The sequence below is a fragment of the Xenopus laevis genome, chromosome 3L, assembly GCF_017654675.1.
Source record: "Xenopus laevis strain J_2021 chromosome 3L, Xenopus_laevis_v10.1, whole genome shotgun sequence".
Lineage (NCBI taxonomy): Eukaryota > Metazoa > Chordata > Amphibia > Anura > Pipidae > Xenopus > Xenopus laevis.
This window is the reverse complement of record NC_054375.1, coordinates 88115324-88132682: the sequence shown is the minus strand read 5'-3', so window position 1 is coordinate 88132682 and position 17359 is coordinate 88115324. Positions and strand designations below refer to the sequence as shown.

Below are 17359 nucleotides of genomic sequence, written 5' to 3'. Positions count from 1 at the left end.
ACACCTTCATAACATAAATAAAAAAAATTGTCTTCCATATTTAATTTGCAAAAGACTTTCATTATGCAGCATTTTATGTGTAGGTGACGGGTCCACTTTAAATTACAGAAAAAAATATTTTTAAGAATTATTGTATTTAGATAAATCTCCTAGTTTAGGAACATATTTGAAAGTATAGTATTTTTTAAAGTGACTGCTGGGGGGAAAAAAAGCAAACGTAAACTTGTCCTGGGAAGCCGCACACCCTTTTAACTTTTGAAACACTTACTGATCAAAAAGTAATTCTGGGGGAAAAAATAAACAAAATCACATTTTAACAGTCTTGAAAGAAAAGTAACAATATTTAGTTACATGTAAGGAAAAGTTTAATAAAAAGTGAGTTGAAAGCTGATAGAACCCCAATATAATCTTCTCCCACTTAATCTCCCACTTATTTCTGAGATTCTGCTTTACTATATAAATCACAACATTGTTGCAATTATAAAACTTTACTTTTACTAGGGATGCACTGGATCCTAGATTCAATTTGGGATTCGTCTGAATCCAAGAGCCTAGCCAAACCGAATCCTAAACCTTATATAAGACTTGTATAATAAAATTTGTGTTTTTTTTCTCCGGTGCGCTGGCTTCTACAGCACAGATGAAGGGTTTGGTATTTGGCCAAATCTGTAGCCCTAGATTTTCCCAAACCCTAAAAAGCAGAATTCAGTGCATCCCTAGTTTTTACCTCTGACCATAAATGTTGTTAAAGGGGTGGTTTCCCTTCATAATAAAAAGTATATATAACTTTCTCCGCACTAAAGAATCGTTTTTGCAATATATATATATATTAACTTAAATAAATTGTTTGGGAAATACTCGACTATAGTTAACTGCAATTCTGAAGCTTGTTCTGATGCAGTATTTGTTTTTTCTCTGCCATCTCAAGGGGGACACAGGGAACGATGGGGTTAAGCTCCATCCTCCGGAGGCAGGACACTTGAATTATTTAAATTGAGGGGGCGTGACAGAGCAGGCTTAACCCCCCACAGTGAACACAGTATTCGATTTTACAAGTGTCCTGCTCCCGGGAGGATGGACACCCATCGCACAGGATGGATTATTCGGTCAGCCTTTGGCTGACACCAAAAACAGGGCTACCTGTTTTTACAAGGGTTAGCCCCCAACGAGGACTATTCCACCGGGGTCAAAATCCTAGCCTTCAGGCTATAACCGACCACCCAGATGAATACCTGCACTGGGCATACCAGTGCAGATGGGGTGGCCAATGTGAGGGGTAAGTGGCTTATGTACCTACGGGTTCTGGCTTGGGGGGGGACCCTCTTGCTGCCACTAGCCCTCTTTCCCCCCTGCCTCCAATCCCCCCGCCCTCTCATGCCTTGCCTCCGCATGAGCTCTCCCTCCCTGCTCCTTCAGCCAGAGTATGCTCTCCTCTAGCGCCCTCTATTTGGCAGTTGCTGCCGTTGTCAGGGGGTGGTGAGGAGTTTCTGTAGCCTGGCTCTGGTGGCGTCCCAGCCGCCATGCAGTACTATTGCGCAGTTCTTTCTTCGTCGTGCGCGCTTCACACATGCACACTAGATGGAACGCATGCACTCCGGTGGCCATTTTAAGCTCGGCGCTTACATTACAGCACGCTTAGACCTGCTGCAGGCACGCCACAACCGGCACACCAACTCAGAGACTCAGCTCAACCTCCCTCACTGATACTGATATGGCAGAAGGTAGGACAGGGAGTTCAAAGGAGCTAATACTCATTCAGATGAATTGGCCCAAGAGCAGTTATCATTCCACTCTGAGGGTGAGATAACGTCCTCGGAAGAGTCATCTGAAGATGAGGAAGAAGACAAGGAAGAAGGCAGGGATAAGGATACTCCTCATGACATAGATAGTATTATCAAGGGAATCCTTGAGGTACTAAACCTGTCCCAAAAGCCAAAGAAACGGGGAGAAACGTTGTCTCTTTTTAAGAGACAACACAAGTCATCAGCCTGTTTCCCAGACCATGAACAGCTAACTAGTATTATCCAAGATGAATGGAAAAAAGGGGGGGATATGAATATGATTGCACGGAGGTAGATGGGTTAAATCAACAACACTTTCATTTGTATGTGAAACAGGTACAAAACTACGATACTTCACAGCACTGAATTTTTAAGTTTTTTAAATGATCAGAATAAATATTCATTGCTTAGGATATAATGCAGGGATGGGCAGTTCTACCACTGCAGCATTTGCACAAGTGCAACTGCTGGGAAGATGCTTAAAAGTTACAACTTCAAAGTTTACTGTCTGATGTCTGTATAATAGATACCTTTAAGTAAATAATGTGAGTCCTCATTTAATGATGTCCCCCAACAAAGAAACAAGTCAAATATCCATTTGAACTTTTTTTTATTGTAAAAAAAAAGTCATTTATAAAGCTTATTTCAGTTAAGTAGTTTGTTCTATAGCAAATGTGTCCTGAGAATGCACTTTGTTCAAAATGCTTAGAATTCTCTAGAAGGAACATTCTTACAAAGACACAAAGCTGAACGAGCCAGTAATTTATGCATACTGCATATTTCTTAACACTACTAACTGCACCACTGAGTAATATGGCCTAAATTATACTCAAATGGCTCAGACTGGAAGAACATTTAATTAGGGATGCACCAAATCCAGAATTCTGTTCAGGATTTGTCCGAATCCTTCTGCCAGGCCCAACCAAATCCTAATGCAAATTAGGGACAGGAAGGAAAATTGCTTGCCTTTGTCACAAAACAAGGACGTAAAAAATGTTTTCCCCTTCCCATCTCTAATTTGCATATGCAAATTAGGAGTCGGTTCGGTATTCAGCCGAATCTTTCGCTAAGGATTCAGGGGTTCGACCTAATCTAAAATAGTGGATTCAGTGCATCCCTACATTTAATACACAGAATTAAACCTTATTCCATTCAGAACAATGTACATTTAAGGCAGTTTCATGTTCATAATTAAACTTCCTGAGGCTAAACCTCTTACAGTGAGTAAACTTTTTAGGGTGAAGACACACAGAGCCACTAGTAGCAGCTACAATACTGAGAATTACTGACTGGTAGCTGCTACTAGTAGCTGTTAAACAAGACAATAAAGGTTGCACAAGCATAAAGAACAAATGACAGCCTCCATGTAGCCAATGTGCTTTCAGAAATGAATACTATATTGCCTGTGGACTAGGCAGGAAGAACTAAATGATTATTTATTGTGGTGAACTGACATTCAGAACTGGTCATAAAAACCCATAAACAAGTATAGATATAGGATCTGTTTTTCCAGGAAGCCCATCTCCCATATAATGTATTTTAATTAGATTTAAAAATGATTTGTTTACTCTGTAACAATGAAACCATACCTTGTACTTGATACTAACCAAGATATAATGAATCCTTACTGGAGGGAAAACAATCATTTTGGGTTTATTTAATGTTTAAAGGATCTTTAGTAGAGTGAAGATATGAAGATCCAAATTACAGAAAGGTACCTTATCCAGAAAACCCCAGGTCCCGAGCATTCGAAAAAACAGGTCCCATACCAACAACTTTGTCAAATACAGTACATTTCTTATTTAAATTTATATTGCCTTCACTAATATTGGACATACAGAATGACATGTAAATAGGTGGAGGCTAATATTTAGGAGTGTCATGAATCACCTTTTGCTAGAACTCATATTCTTGTACCATGATACATTATGTAAATGACAAGCACTCAAAGTAAAGAGGAACATGAATGTGTAATGGATGATTGCAACAGATTGATCATGTTTTAGGAAAAATATTCCCAACTGGCTTTCTGATTTAGTATTGGAAATGAACCTCTTTGTATATTACATGTATGATCTATTTGCTAGGGTTTACAGTATTGCAGTGTAAATGCCATAGTAACCAAGCCCAAACTTACATTCAAGAACTGTTTTTATCTCAATGGCATTTTGAAAGCCACCAAGAACATATACGAGTACCACAATGCGTACGCATGGGACATCAGCTTCATGGGTGAGCAAAACCTGGAGATTTGTTGCTAAAAGAGTATGAAAAACCAAATAACTGTGAAGGACGACATTGCTTAATTCCTACACTTGGCCGGCACATCTTTTTTTTTTTTATAAAGAACAGTAATAGCCAAGGTTACATTTTATCTGAGCACAACGTAATACATTTTCAATTTCCCAGACATACCCTGCACCCATTGTATACATGTACAATACCAACACTGGTGAAGTTCTTTATTGTGTATACTCTCACTCAGGGAATCCCTGATAAAGTGGCAAAATATAGTGGCATGACACTTAGAGGAAAAGTGCCACTGGCTAAGAAGTAAGTCACTAGCATGACTGGCATTCCCCAGTGATTCTGCCTTTCATTCTCCCTTAAGAAAATTATTATGTAATAAAAGTAATTACCAAAAATAAGTGTATTCAAAAATGTTTCCTTTGTAAAACTTAATGTATTTAACAAAACTTCTTAATGACATTTAATCAGGCATGTGCAATTAAAATTCACATAAGAACTGTATAATGAAGAGTATTATAGGTAATGGGAATTTATTTATGCAAATAATTTTTCCATTTATGATTTTTTACACTACCCTGTTAGTACCTAATGCATGTGAAACTGTACAACTGCTCAAGGCAGTGCAGAAGCCCAATACACAAATAGTAACTCAATGGGGCACAGCTTTGTATACATCATCTATATATTTTTTCTTTTGTTATAAACCAAGAGAGAACTAAAACTAGAAAAGAAAATAAACAATATGGTAAAACGCTTAGCACTAGGAACATCATGAAACACAAACTTCCACCGCAGTAGTTTTAGATTCTTTATGTTACTAAAATGTTCTGTTCATGTGTATTCCATTAGCCCATTTTACTTTCTATTTAGGGAATGTTGCTCAGTTTGCAGTTCTGCTTTGACTCGATCCAGAAGACATATATATGCAAGCAGTGCTAACCCTTTAGGAATGGGAGCTCAAATGGTTTTGCTACAGCATGCTCCAGGGCTAAGGCATATGTATAAACTCTAGCATCCACCACAAGCTTCTCCTTTGCCACAAGTTCTGTAAAAATAAGAGTCAAGTTATTAAACAGGATTGCAAGGAAAATGAGAACATTGATACCCAACTATTCTTTGGATCTCTGGAATTCATATTTAGAGTGTTGTAAATTGGTACCTAATAACATGGGAGAGATAAGACCCTGTAAACTAAGATTTAGAATGATTTTTGAACATTTTCAGAAATGTTTATAAAAGGCAAACTTCAGAAAAGCACTGCAATTGGGTTGTTTGGACTAGAAAGATATATATTTACCCATTTTGGATTCATCAGAATATGTACATTCAAAATGATAATAATCAAATAAAATGATTAAAAAAAAGGCTGTCAGTAAGCATTACCAATGTCAAATTCTTTTGGCAGTAGATTTTATTTAGAAAAAAACTGTCCTAGTGATCCCCTTTGTCTAAGCAGGCTCTGTCAATGTCAATACAGGTATGGGACCTGGTGTTTTCCGATCAGATCTTTCTGTAATTTCCGATACAGATCTTTCTGTAATTTGGATCTTCATACCTTACGTCTACTAGAAAATCATGTAAACATTAAATAAACCCAATAGGCTGGTTTTGCTTCCAATAAGGATTAAGTATATCTTTGTTTGGAGTACAAGCTAATATTTTATTATTACAGAAAAAAGGAAATAATTTTTAAATATGTGGATTAATTTATTAAATCTATGGGAGATGGCCTTTCCATAATTAGGAACTTTCTTGATAACAGGTTTCCAAATAACAGATCCCATACCTGTATATGTTTGACTGCATACAGCAGTGATGAGATTCATATAACTATTTAGAGTAAAAAAAAAAAACATACCGTCAATACGCTTACGCAGTTCCATCCTGGGAAGCAGAATTGTTTCAGCAAATTCTATAAATAAAGAATTCTGAAAATTTAGATTGCAAAATAAGTGTTTTGTAGATTTTATATTATAAAATAAAAGAATTGAATGTCATACCTCCATCCGCTAAATATTAACAAAGGAAAGAAAAAGTGACAGATTTTAGCATTGGACTTAAACAAGTACATAACTATAATAATAATGACCCTTTTTTAAATCAGAGACTTATAGTAAAATGCAGCCAGTCATATACACACATTATATACATTCTATTTCCTATTATTTATACAGCTAAACTAAAAAATGACTAGTTGCTTTAGTGCCTGGTACACCACAGCAACATAGTGCTCCAAATTACTTAAAACCCTTTATCTAGAAACCCCCAGGTCCCAAGCACTGCAGTTTATAGATCCCATGCATCAGATCAGAACAGACCAATTATCCTGTAATTTTTACCAAGACCAGACCACTTGTTACCGACTACATAATGAAAGCAGCCTGTATAGGTGTTTAGTTGAAAACATAATGCAGAACAGCTGTATATCAGCTAATATAAGGGATGACAAATCTAAAGTGCAATGAAAATGCTACACACCAAAAGAAGTTAATGTATACAGTGTGTTGTATGTTTTTCTAAAATAAATAAAATTTACATTAAAAAAGTTACACAAACAAGGATACATAAGCACTATGACAGGAAAGTTATAACCCAGCAGACAGATCCCAATATATCCAACCACTATTGACATTGTGGTATAGAAAGTAAACTTTATTTGAAGCCAAGTATGGTTGGCTTCAATAGATTGTGGTTTCAAAAATTCATAAATCAGCCCCTTAAGTCAAGCATTAATTATCATCAGAAAGAAAAATAAGCCCCCTTCTAAAAAGATTTCCTATGTTAGTTGCGGCATTTTCTAAAATCCTGTGGTCGTTGACTGAGCGTATCTGGGCATCACCATGACCATTTTTTGAAGGCCTTATGTTGCTAGAAATGATTCAAAGGGTCATATTTACTTAGAAAGAGCTAATTTTCACCACTGCAAAAACCTACAGCAACCAATTAGCAGTTAGCTTAGACCAGTCAACACAATTTATACAGTTTTGCTGCCCAGGGCAGATTTGCAGGGATGGCTTCAGGGAGAGCAGCTACAAAATGATAAAAATGAGAAATTAAGGAGGACAAAATCAAATGCACAGCTCTTTACTGTTCTATGGCTGCTGATCATCTTGGGTAACAAAGTTGGTTATTTCTGGCCCAATACTTTTTTTAAAGGGGGTGTTCACCTTCTAAAACACTTTTTTTCAGTTCAATGTTTTCAGATTGTTCCCCAGAAATAAAGACCTTTTAAAGACTAAAACCCAACTGACCTGAAAAAAGTTTTGCTCTTTATTAACACCTTAAGTTAGGGCATATATCAGTTATGCAACTTATGTTCTATGTTTCACTTTTACTATATATGTACTACATAAACATGTACAGTTAATATGCTAGTGTCTATCTTTTTTTATAGACTTACCAAGTTTGGGTTCAGGTTTGTTATTTACAGGGTCATCCCCATTAATATGTACAGTGACAACATATGTTGTACAATTAGATAAGCCAGGATCCAAGCAAGCAACTAAAGGGATCAAAAACATAAAATCTTTTAGGTAAAGTAGATGAAATCCCTTAACTGAGTTGTCATTATTATACATTTTAATTTATTGCAATCTTTTATTACATATACAGAATTAATACTAAAGATAAAAGTAAAAAAAAAAAATAATACCCAAGAGGTGTAAAGATGTATTTACTTTTGTTTATTATTCTAAAGTCTTTACTAATCTAACTTAATTGCCCATTCTCTGTACCCAAAATGACAGGGGACCATTAGGGGCAGATTTATCAAAGAGTGAAATTAGAGCTCACCTCAGAAATACTCACCCACTTTCTATTCATTCCTCTGGGATTTTTAGAAGCGTATTTATCACCATATTTATGATGAACTCTATCATCTGCTGATAAACATGCATTGAAAAATCCCATAGGAATGAATAGCAATTGGGTATGTTTTTCTGTGGTCAGCTCTATTTTCACACTTTGATAAATCTGCCCTTATGAGTTTAGGTAATTTCCTGCTTAAAACTTGAAAGGGCAGAAGATGCAGTAATTGTTTTCACATAAAAGTTATCAAACAGATATTCATTAACAATCATACCTAAGTTCTGTAACTTGCCCACAATTTCAAGCATTTTTGCATTTTTTTCAGAAAATAAATAACTTGCCACTTCAATCCTAGTAAAAAAAATGTTTTTTAAATGAACACAATAATAAAAAAATCCCAGACAAAAAAAGCTATTGATGCAAGGAAACACAAGTGTTTTCTTATAACTGACCAATACCCAAGCTACGATTGTAAATAGGTCAACTAGGGATGAGCTAACTTTTTAGCCGCGAAAATGACGGCCATAGACTTGTATGGCGTCTCGCGTCAAAAAAAAAAAAAGAAAGAAAAAACTTTCTCCGAGCGTCAAATTTTTTTTGATGCCCATAGACTTTAATGGGAGCCGGCGACATTTCGCTGGTGGCAAATTTTTGGCAAAGTGAAACGGGTCAAATTCGCCCAAGCCTAAGGTCAACTTTTCTTTATGGGGGCACATTTACTAAGCTTGAGTGAAGGATTCAAAGTTTTTTTTTGGGTACTTCAACCTTCGAACGATTCGAACTAAAAATGGTTCTAATATTCGACCATTCCATAGTCAAAGTACTGTCTCTTTAAAAAAATAACTTTGACTACCTACTTCGGCAGTTTAGACCTACCGAGTTACAATGTTAGCCTATGGGGACCTTCCCCATAAGCTTTTTTTGATCGAAGGAAAATCCTTTGATCAATGGATTAAAATCCTCTGAATCGTTCGATTCAAAGGATTTAATCATTCAATCAAACGATTTTTCCTTCGATCGTTCGATCAAAGTATTTGCGTAAATCCTTCGACTTCGATATTCGAAGTCGAAGGATTTTACTTCGATGGTCGAATATCGAGGGTTAATTAACCCTCGATATTCGACCCTTAGTAAATGTGCCCCTAAATGTCTAATAACTGATTAATGTAGCTCTTAAAACATGTATATTAAGTAAACGACCCACTTAAAATTTTTAGTCAATTAGTGACTGAAGGAATATGTCACAGAGGTAGTACTAAATTGATAGCCCCGTCTACCTGGGGAGCACTCAATGACTTCTCCTTTGTACCCAGTCTCTTCCTCAAGCTCCCGCAAAGCTGCCTGTTGTGGAGTTTCATTTTCATCAATGAGTCCTAACACAAAAGGAAAACAGAACAGTTACTTGGGTCAGAATTAGAAGAAAAGCATGTAGCATTTTGTTTTACCATTTTCCCCTGTGTTTCTTTATAATTGTTGTATGCAACACAATATTAACCAGCATATTAGAGCTTACTGTGCAATTCTTAAAACAGGGTAGCATTAAGGATTCCCTTTTACTTGTAACGTGTTTTCAAGTGTGTTACTGTGATTCCTGGAATCATAGTAACAGGGGCCCATGTTTAAAGATCATTTTAAACTAAACAGTTTTAACAAAGCATAACAAAAATGTTGTTGGTATACAAATACTTTTTCTCAAATAAAAATAAAATTACTTTACCTGATAACACATTCAAATTAACTTGCGGAATACTTAACCACAAATCTTTATGTTGAGAAATATACAGCACCATTTGTGAAATTATGAAAGAAGCATGGTGCGTTCAGCATACAAAAAATGATGTTACACGGCTGTACTCTGTTGTTTCCCTCATAGTCAAGATATCATAAAACAATTACATTTTATGAAATTCAGTAATTCACTTTGATGCTGCTTGAAAATATGAAAGCTTTACAGTGCAAAAACTATTCAACACTAATGCAATGAAATGCAAGCACAACCAAGAACTTTCTACACTATATGGACAATTGCAACATGGTCACAGAAACAGTCATTTGTGGTTATGAATTATTGCGGTCATGAATTATGTTTTAGATATTTTCTAGACTTAGTTTAGAGCAACTGTAGCCCGAAAATACAATCTGCCTAAGACCTACCAGTTATTTTTTTTAATTAATAGTCTCATTAGCAAGAACTATGCATTGATATCATGCTGTAGTTTAACTATGAAATAATTACAAACCTGCAGGAAATTCCAGACAGTAACAGCCCATTGGGGGTCGGAACTGTTTGATGAGCACTATACACTCATAGTGCAGAGTTCTCTGTAAGACAGGTATTATTCCTACACCTATAGAAAGATTAAAAAAATCATACTGTGTAAAAGGACATACCATAAAGTCTAAGATACAAAATACTATACATAATACATACATATCCTGCAATCAACTTTTCAGAAGGGAGCTTTAGTGTGGCTTAGGTTGCTACAGCTACAAAAAATTTGTTTAATGCCTTCATAATGTAGACGGGTAAGTGTAAACACAGCAGATAAGATTTTCATTGTAGGATCCTTTTTATATAATTTAAAATTCTGGCACTGGAAGAAAACCTTTATTGTGCAGTGTTGCTTTAAAATGTAACCTTTACAGTTGATAGAACACAGTTCCATCTTGCTTTAATCCTTGATAATATGCTGCTACAGTCCAGTTCCATCTAGCTGAGCAACATAAGATATATGTCTCCTTTAAATAAAAAGTTCTTCATCAACTCACCATCAGCCAAACTTCCTTCACCCCTTGTTGTTCGTTTTACAGTTTCCCAGGTTCTAAGGCAAGAGACATATAAGTTATTCATATTTACTGAGCTCTCAATTTTAAATTCCTTTCACAGTATACCTTTGAAACTGTGACAGCTATTTTGTACTCAGGCAAAACTGTATTGTATGTAAATTAGATGATGTCTCAATAAATCATTTCATTGAGAGATACCCATACAAATTGCAAAGAAAAAATTGATAACTTGAAAAAAATATATTTAAATATATTTTAACAGAAACATGGCAGGTGCCAAAGGCAAATTTGACACATATTGGACACATATAGTAAGACCATGCATGCTTGTATTGTTCTTATGTGATATGTCGTTGTTTAATATAATTTCCAATAAAAATTATTGAAAAAGAAAGAAAGCCAGGGGTGTCCCAAAGATTTCTGAAATTATGTTTCCTCAAATGGGTGTCTTGTGTTATTTAGAGAGCATGTTAAACATGCCTAACCTACCCTAAGGGGCAGATTCACTAAGGGTCGAATTTCGAAGTTAAAAATACTTCGAAATTCGACCCTCGAATTGAAATCCTTCGACTTCGGATATCGAAGTCGAAGGATTTAGCGCTAATCCTGCGATCGATCGATCGAAGGATTTTTCGTTCGATCGAACGATTAAATCCTTCGAATCGAACGATTCGAACGATTTTAATCCAACGATCGAAGGAAAATCCTTCGATCAAAAAAAGGTTAGCAAACCTATGGGGACCTTCCCCATAGGCTAACATTGACTTCGGTAGGTTTTATCTGCCGAAGTAGGGGGTTGAAGTTTTTTTTAAAGGGAAAGTACTTCGACTATCGAATGGTCGAATAGTCGAACGATTTTTACTTCGATTCGTTCGATTTCGTTCGAATTCGAACGAATTTAACCAATTCAATGGTCGAAGTACCCAAAAAATACTTCGAAATTCGAATTTTTTTCATTCGAATCCTTCACTCGAAGTTAGTGAATCTGCCCCTAAGTGTTTATTTTTCTGGGATATTATCTGTTTCACTGGGGAAATCTGATATTAATGGGCTGTTAAACAACCAAAAAAACATGACAATATATGTAATGACCCACTGTCTCAATATTTATCTAAACCGATTGTCATGAAGTACCCATCTGTACAGCACTGCGTGTTATATGTTGGCAGTTTAAACTAATAATTCATAATAATAATAATATTAAAAATTCACCAGACAGGTAAACAAAAGGTCTTGAAATACAGGTATCTAAAAGAAACCTATTTCTTTCTTTAATTTTACATATGGGTGTGTACACATATCTTGGTCCATTTCTGTACTAAAGTGTGGCTACACTTTATCATTATCACTTCATATCATTTATCATTGTTTAGATAAGACAGAACATCTTACAAAATTGTGCACATTAACTACTGTGGCTCTTTTCTTCCAGGAACAAGAATGTATGTCTGTATGTATTACTTTATATAGGTCTACTTTTACATTTTTACAATAGTAAAAGTATAAAAAGAAAATACAAATATTGCAATAAATATACAGCTTATTCTAAGAGACATAGAATATGTCTCTTTAGAACTAACATGTGGGTCCTCAAATTTAGGGTAAGAAAGGCCATTGCATTATGATACCAGAAGTCAGGGAACCCCTGGCTGGGCATTTTAAAATGTGTAATGGGGTAATTATAAGAAAACTATCTGTTCGGAGTATAGAAGAGATCTTCTTGGGCCCTCAGAGAATTAAAACAAAGATTTGTTATGTTTTAATGGAAGCTAAAATACAATATGAGATTTTACACCACCTTCTTCTGGTACGGTTGTCTGTATTGGTGTTCTGGTGGATTCCGGCTCTGGGCGGCTGCACCCATGCCACACTACGTAATGGGTGAGCAAAATACTTCTGAATTCTTTTGGGTTTTGAATGAAATGCCGATCCTGGGCCTGTTTGCATCTAGGCCAGGGTGCTCAATTGAGCTTCATAGAAAATAGAATAGAGTTTATAATACCTCTTTTATATAAAGCTGTCTGAATGTTATATAACAAGTAAGCCTTTTATTTTAAATACCACTAAACTGCCCCCAAAATAACATAACTTTCTCCCTTTATTCAGTCTCATGTAATTTCTAAATCACAAGCAGCTATTTTCAGCTAGTTCCTGATCTAGCATGAAGCCCTGTCCCCTTTTCTGAGCTCTCTTTCTATCTTTGAATGTGAAGACAATCCAAGAGGTGCACAGTAGAAACCTCTTTGGCTGTCTTCACAGTCAGAGAAAATGGGGTGGAGCTTCACACTAGACCAGGAACGAACTGAATTGAGCCGCTTGTGATTTAGAAATGAGACTAAATGCAGGGAGAAAGGAATATTATTCTAGGCACTCTTTAAAATAACTGTAAATATATATTTTTAAAATGTTAATTATCTTTACGTTGCATGCAGTATTGTTTATTTATTAATAAAGTATTGTTTGTATAGTAAATTATTGTTTATTATATTGAGCTTATAATGAACATTCCTTCCTACAGGTCAGCAAAGGGCAAAGATACCTTAAGCCCAAGTCATGCCCCCCACCCTACTCCTGAAACACGAGTTTCTTTTAAGTAAACCCTACTAAAAGTAATTTACTGCTTAACATTTGTAACTCTATTTCCCACATATTCAAGCACATGAGGAGAACCACTTTGTGCACGCAATAAACTAGAGGGCTGGTCTATTCTAAAAAATTATATAAATCCAGGTCATGTCATATATGTCTTTATATAAAATGATGTGTACAGTGTTGCTTTGTAATTATACATTAGGGCTTGTTTGAGGTTGCAGCTCTTGGTGCTCCATTCAACGTGTGAAAAGAACTGCGTCTGCAGGTGCAACCCACTGTACAAAGTGCAAACAACAGAGGCTTGCAACCATTTTGCACTTTGTCCCTGGTCTGTAGCTTTGTAAATAAGCTCTGAGTATTTTCTAATTCACATGAGTAACTGATAGACTAACCTGGTTTGTCCATTTTGATCGACATATGTTGTTTCTGCAAGCTGTAACCATTTTCCTTTCAAGAGGGTCTAAAACACAAAGGTAAATAAAGTAAACAGATTGGTAACTGAAAAAGATGACCAAAGTATAAAGCAGCAATATTAGGCCTGTGGCACATGGGCTGCTGTAGACCATCACCATCTATGCCGAAAATAATAAGGGAGGAGCTTCACATTAGACCAGGAACTAGCTGAAATTAGCTGCTTGTTATTTAGAAACAGCATTAGAAGAAATGCAGGGAGAAAGGTATTACTTATTTTCTATGCTTATGGGGGCGATTTATTTGAGCATCAGTCTGTCAACATTAATATTGAGTAACGTTAGTAGTTTTAAATCCACCAGTAAAATTGCCTATGTGTCATCAGTTTTAGGTTATGTATATATCACCAGTAAAACCACTCCAGCATGTGTTTTCAGAAGAAAAATGTAATACAAGCATCTTGAACAATGACACTTGATGGTACTTTTGTCATCAATTTTCTTGTATTCAAATAAAGAAACTTCTCTGTAGAAAGCTATTAAGTATTGATTTCAGTATGTTTGTTAGTTCTTGAGCACCAAACCTGGAGTAGCTTCAATTACAATATGCAAAACGAATGTTCAGCTCAAACTCATTAATTGAACACATAGTAAACAAGAGGGTATACTTTCCTCAATATCCGTGTTAAAAAGCAATACTATACCTCCTCTTTTAGTATGGTGTCCTTGCAAACTTTTGGAGGTGGGTCTTCTGAAATCTGGTTTTCCATTGTCTAAGTGCAGTTTCTTTAAAGGGAGACAGATACAAACTGATTTGAAAAAAAGCAAATCCAACCAGAGATATTATTCAAATTATTATTCTCAATTAATTATGAACTTAGAATATTTTAAGAAGGGTAATATGTGTTCATGGGTTACCTTCTGCTGAATAATAATGGAACCATGAAGAATTTTGGCAAATATGTACAGCCACGTGTACAACCTACAGAGGACTAAAAGGATTCAACTTAGACCCAATGACTTCCTAGCCAATCTACCTTAAAGCATAATTATTGAACTTAAAGAACACTACCTATTATACAAGGGATCCTTCTATTTAAGGAACATAAAAGTGTATAAATACATATACATAAAAAGGAATATTATACAGGTATAGCTCAGAAAGCTCAGAATTACAGGAAGGCCACCTGCCATAGACTCTAAAATGTTTAAAAATAATATAATGGGTCTTTAAATTATTAAATAGATTTAATTATTAAATATTTAGTAAACAAAGTGTACAGTGATACAATTACAGAAGGATCCCTTATCCAGAAAACCCTAGGTCCCAAGCATTCTGGATAACAGGTCTGATACCTGTATTACTGTAATTGAACCAGATGTCTTACACAAAGGGTTTATATTAACAGAACAGTAGTGCCAGCTGACTAAAACAAGATTCCTGCAATTCATGGCATGTATTCAGGATACATAAAGTTGTTGTTGTTGTTGCAAAAGGTCAAAATAAAAATATTAAGTATTATATATTTTTGCATACAGCATACTTAAATTTTTTATCTTTATTTTTTTTACTAACAGAAAACGATTTGACATTAAGGGGCAGATTTATCAAGGGTCGAATTTCGAAGTATAAAAAACTTCGACCGTCGAATTGAAAAACATCAAATTCAAAGTTTTTTCACCAAATTTGACAATCCTACGATCGAAAAAAAATCATTCGATCGAACGATTAAATCGTTCAAATCAAACGATTTTAGCGTACAATCAAATGATTTTTATTCGATGTTTAAAGACTTAGAAAAAGTTTGTAGAAGGTCCCCATAGGCTAACATAGCAATTCGGCAGGTTTAATTTGGCGAAGTATTGAAGTCGAAGTTTTTTTAAAGCGACAGTACTTCGAAAGTATCCAAAAAATTACTTCCAAATTCGAACTTTTCGTACTTCGAAAATTCACTCGAAACTTAGTAAATCAGAACCTAAGAATTTTAGTGCTTTTAAATAAAAATGGCATTCAGTGTAGTATTTGTATTTCAGTAAAAGGAGAGAACTGGTCAAGGGGCTGAATATTTTTGGATGGCTATAAATATAATTAAAGGGGTTGTTCACCTTTAAATTAACTTTTAGTATAATGTAGAGAGTGATACAATTTTCAAATGGTTTTCATTCTTTATTATTTGTGGCTTTCGAGTTATTTAGCATTTTATTCAGCAGCTCTCTAGTTTGCTTTTTATTCAGCAGCTCTCCAGTTTGCAATTTCAGCTATCTGGTTGCTAGGATACAAATAATCCTAGCAACCATGCATTGATTTAAATGAGAGACTGGAATATAATAGGAGAGGGCCTGAACAGAAAGACGAGTAATAAAAAGTTGCAATAACAATAAATGTGTAGCCTTTCACAGCATTTGTTGTTTAAATGGGGTCGGTGACCTCCATTTGAAAGCTGGAGAGAGTCAGAAGAAGAAGGCAATTCATTAAAAAGCTATAAATAAATAAATAATTAAGATTGAAAAGTTGCTTAAAATTGTCCATTCGAATGACATACTAAAAGTTAACCTGGAAGTGAACTACCCATTTAACTATGGCATTGGGCACTATAACTCATTACAGTACATAATCTTCAGCAAATACATAATAATTATAATATACGGAGAAGAAATGTTCTGTAGACCACGTGCTTTATTGTCCGTGCATGGAAAATATAATCTTTGACCAACACGTAATAAGGGAAATAAGGCACTGCAGATAAAGGCAGGCCGCGAATTATACCACACAAAGTGCAGATACAGTACTGGACATACATGCATCCCATCGCTACTTCCCATACCTGCTGATACGACCAGGTCACTGCCAAATACTAGCCCACAATAAAAACCCCAGCAGTGACACGCACTACTTTAGCCCCACCCTCTCCACCACAGCCAATCAGCTGATCCTATAGTGCAATCCAAGACTCGAATTGGATTCAAACACTTTACTTACAAAATAGTGTGGCGACTCAAAACGAGGCTTGAGATGCAGGAACTGTAATCGTATATTGCATGTGGTGCCTGTTTATAGTCTATATCGTAGTCGTATATTACACTGTCTTGTGTATTTTGCTTTGTGCTGGAGCGTTTTTGCTCAGAGATCAAAACTCTTTATAATGTTATTAGAGTAAGTTGCTACCGTAACTCTGCGTTTCTGTTGGATATATACCCTTAAGACGCAAGCATCCTGACTGTACTTCTATACCATATCTTGTGCAGATTGTAGTTTCAGATAACACTTTTAAAAACATACCTCTTTTTACTCAGGATTTTGTTCTGACACTTCTCCAGGAGGACCGTCTGACTTGGCTCCTGTTGAACCCGGATTAGTTTGAAAGTCGGACACTTCCGGTGCAGATATTGTCAGCATGAAGAAGGAGCAAGTGTTAAATTGCCAGTTCAGTCAGTGGTATCCTAGGTTCAAGAAGTTTAGTATCAGGAGGTAAGTAGAAGAATAAATATTTTACTAGACCTTAAAGAGATACTGATACCAGATTTTTTTTTACATATATTCCTTGCATGATACTTTTAATTTGACATGACCTAGTTAACTTTTGATGTACATTGCTATTTTAAAAGGTAGCGTTTAGTGTCATCACTACAACTTTTTGCAAAATAATTTTTTAAATATGGAGATTTAAAAGTGACAAGAACATGTTAAGATAAACAAAGTACCGGGGCCAGATGGTATTCATCCCAGGGCAC

General features: G+C 35.6%; 2 protein-coding genes across 5 annotated transcripts in view; one reads left to right on the top strand and one right to left on the bottom strand.

Annotated features, from left to right (window-relative positions):
* Window positions 1–2374: 2374 nt before the first annotated feature.
* nudt5.L (nudix hydrolase 5 L homeolog) lies at window positions 2375–16969 on the bottom strand. Of its 2 annotated transcripts, none has more exon segments than NM_001091710.1 (10): window positions 2375–5076; window positions 5890–5943; window positions 6032–6040; window positions 7432–7533; window positions 9116–9211; window positions 10079–10186; window positions 10608–10660; window positions 13610–13677; window positions 14332–14413; window positions 16908–16969. In NM_001091710.1, coding segments are annotated over 9 exon segments (666 nt in total). In that variant the 5' UTR covers window positions 14398–14413; window positions 16908–16969; the 3' UTR covers window positions 2375–4966.
* LOC108711222 (cell division cycle protein 123 homolog) overlaps window positions 16957–17359 on the top strand; it is a 61611-nt gene continuing 61208 nt past the window's right edge. For all 3 annotated transcript variants that reach the window (XR_001934870.2, XM_018252731.2, XM_018252729.2), the window contains exon 1: window positions 16957–17096. Coding sequence is in view for 2 of the 3 variants with exons in the window: in XM_018252731.2 (XP_018108220.1) it covers window positions 17023–17096 (74 nt within the window). In the remaining variant the exon portion in view is untranslated. The remainder of the gene's footprint in view (window positions 17097–17359) is intronic.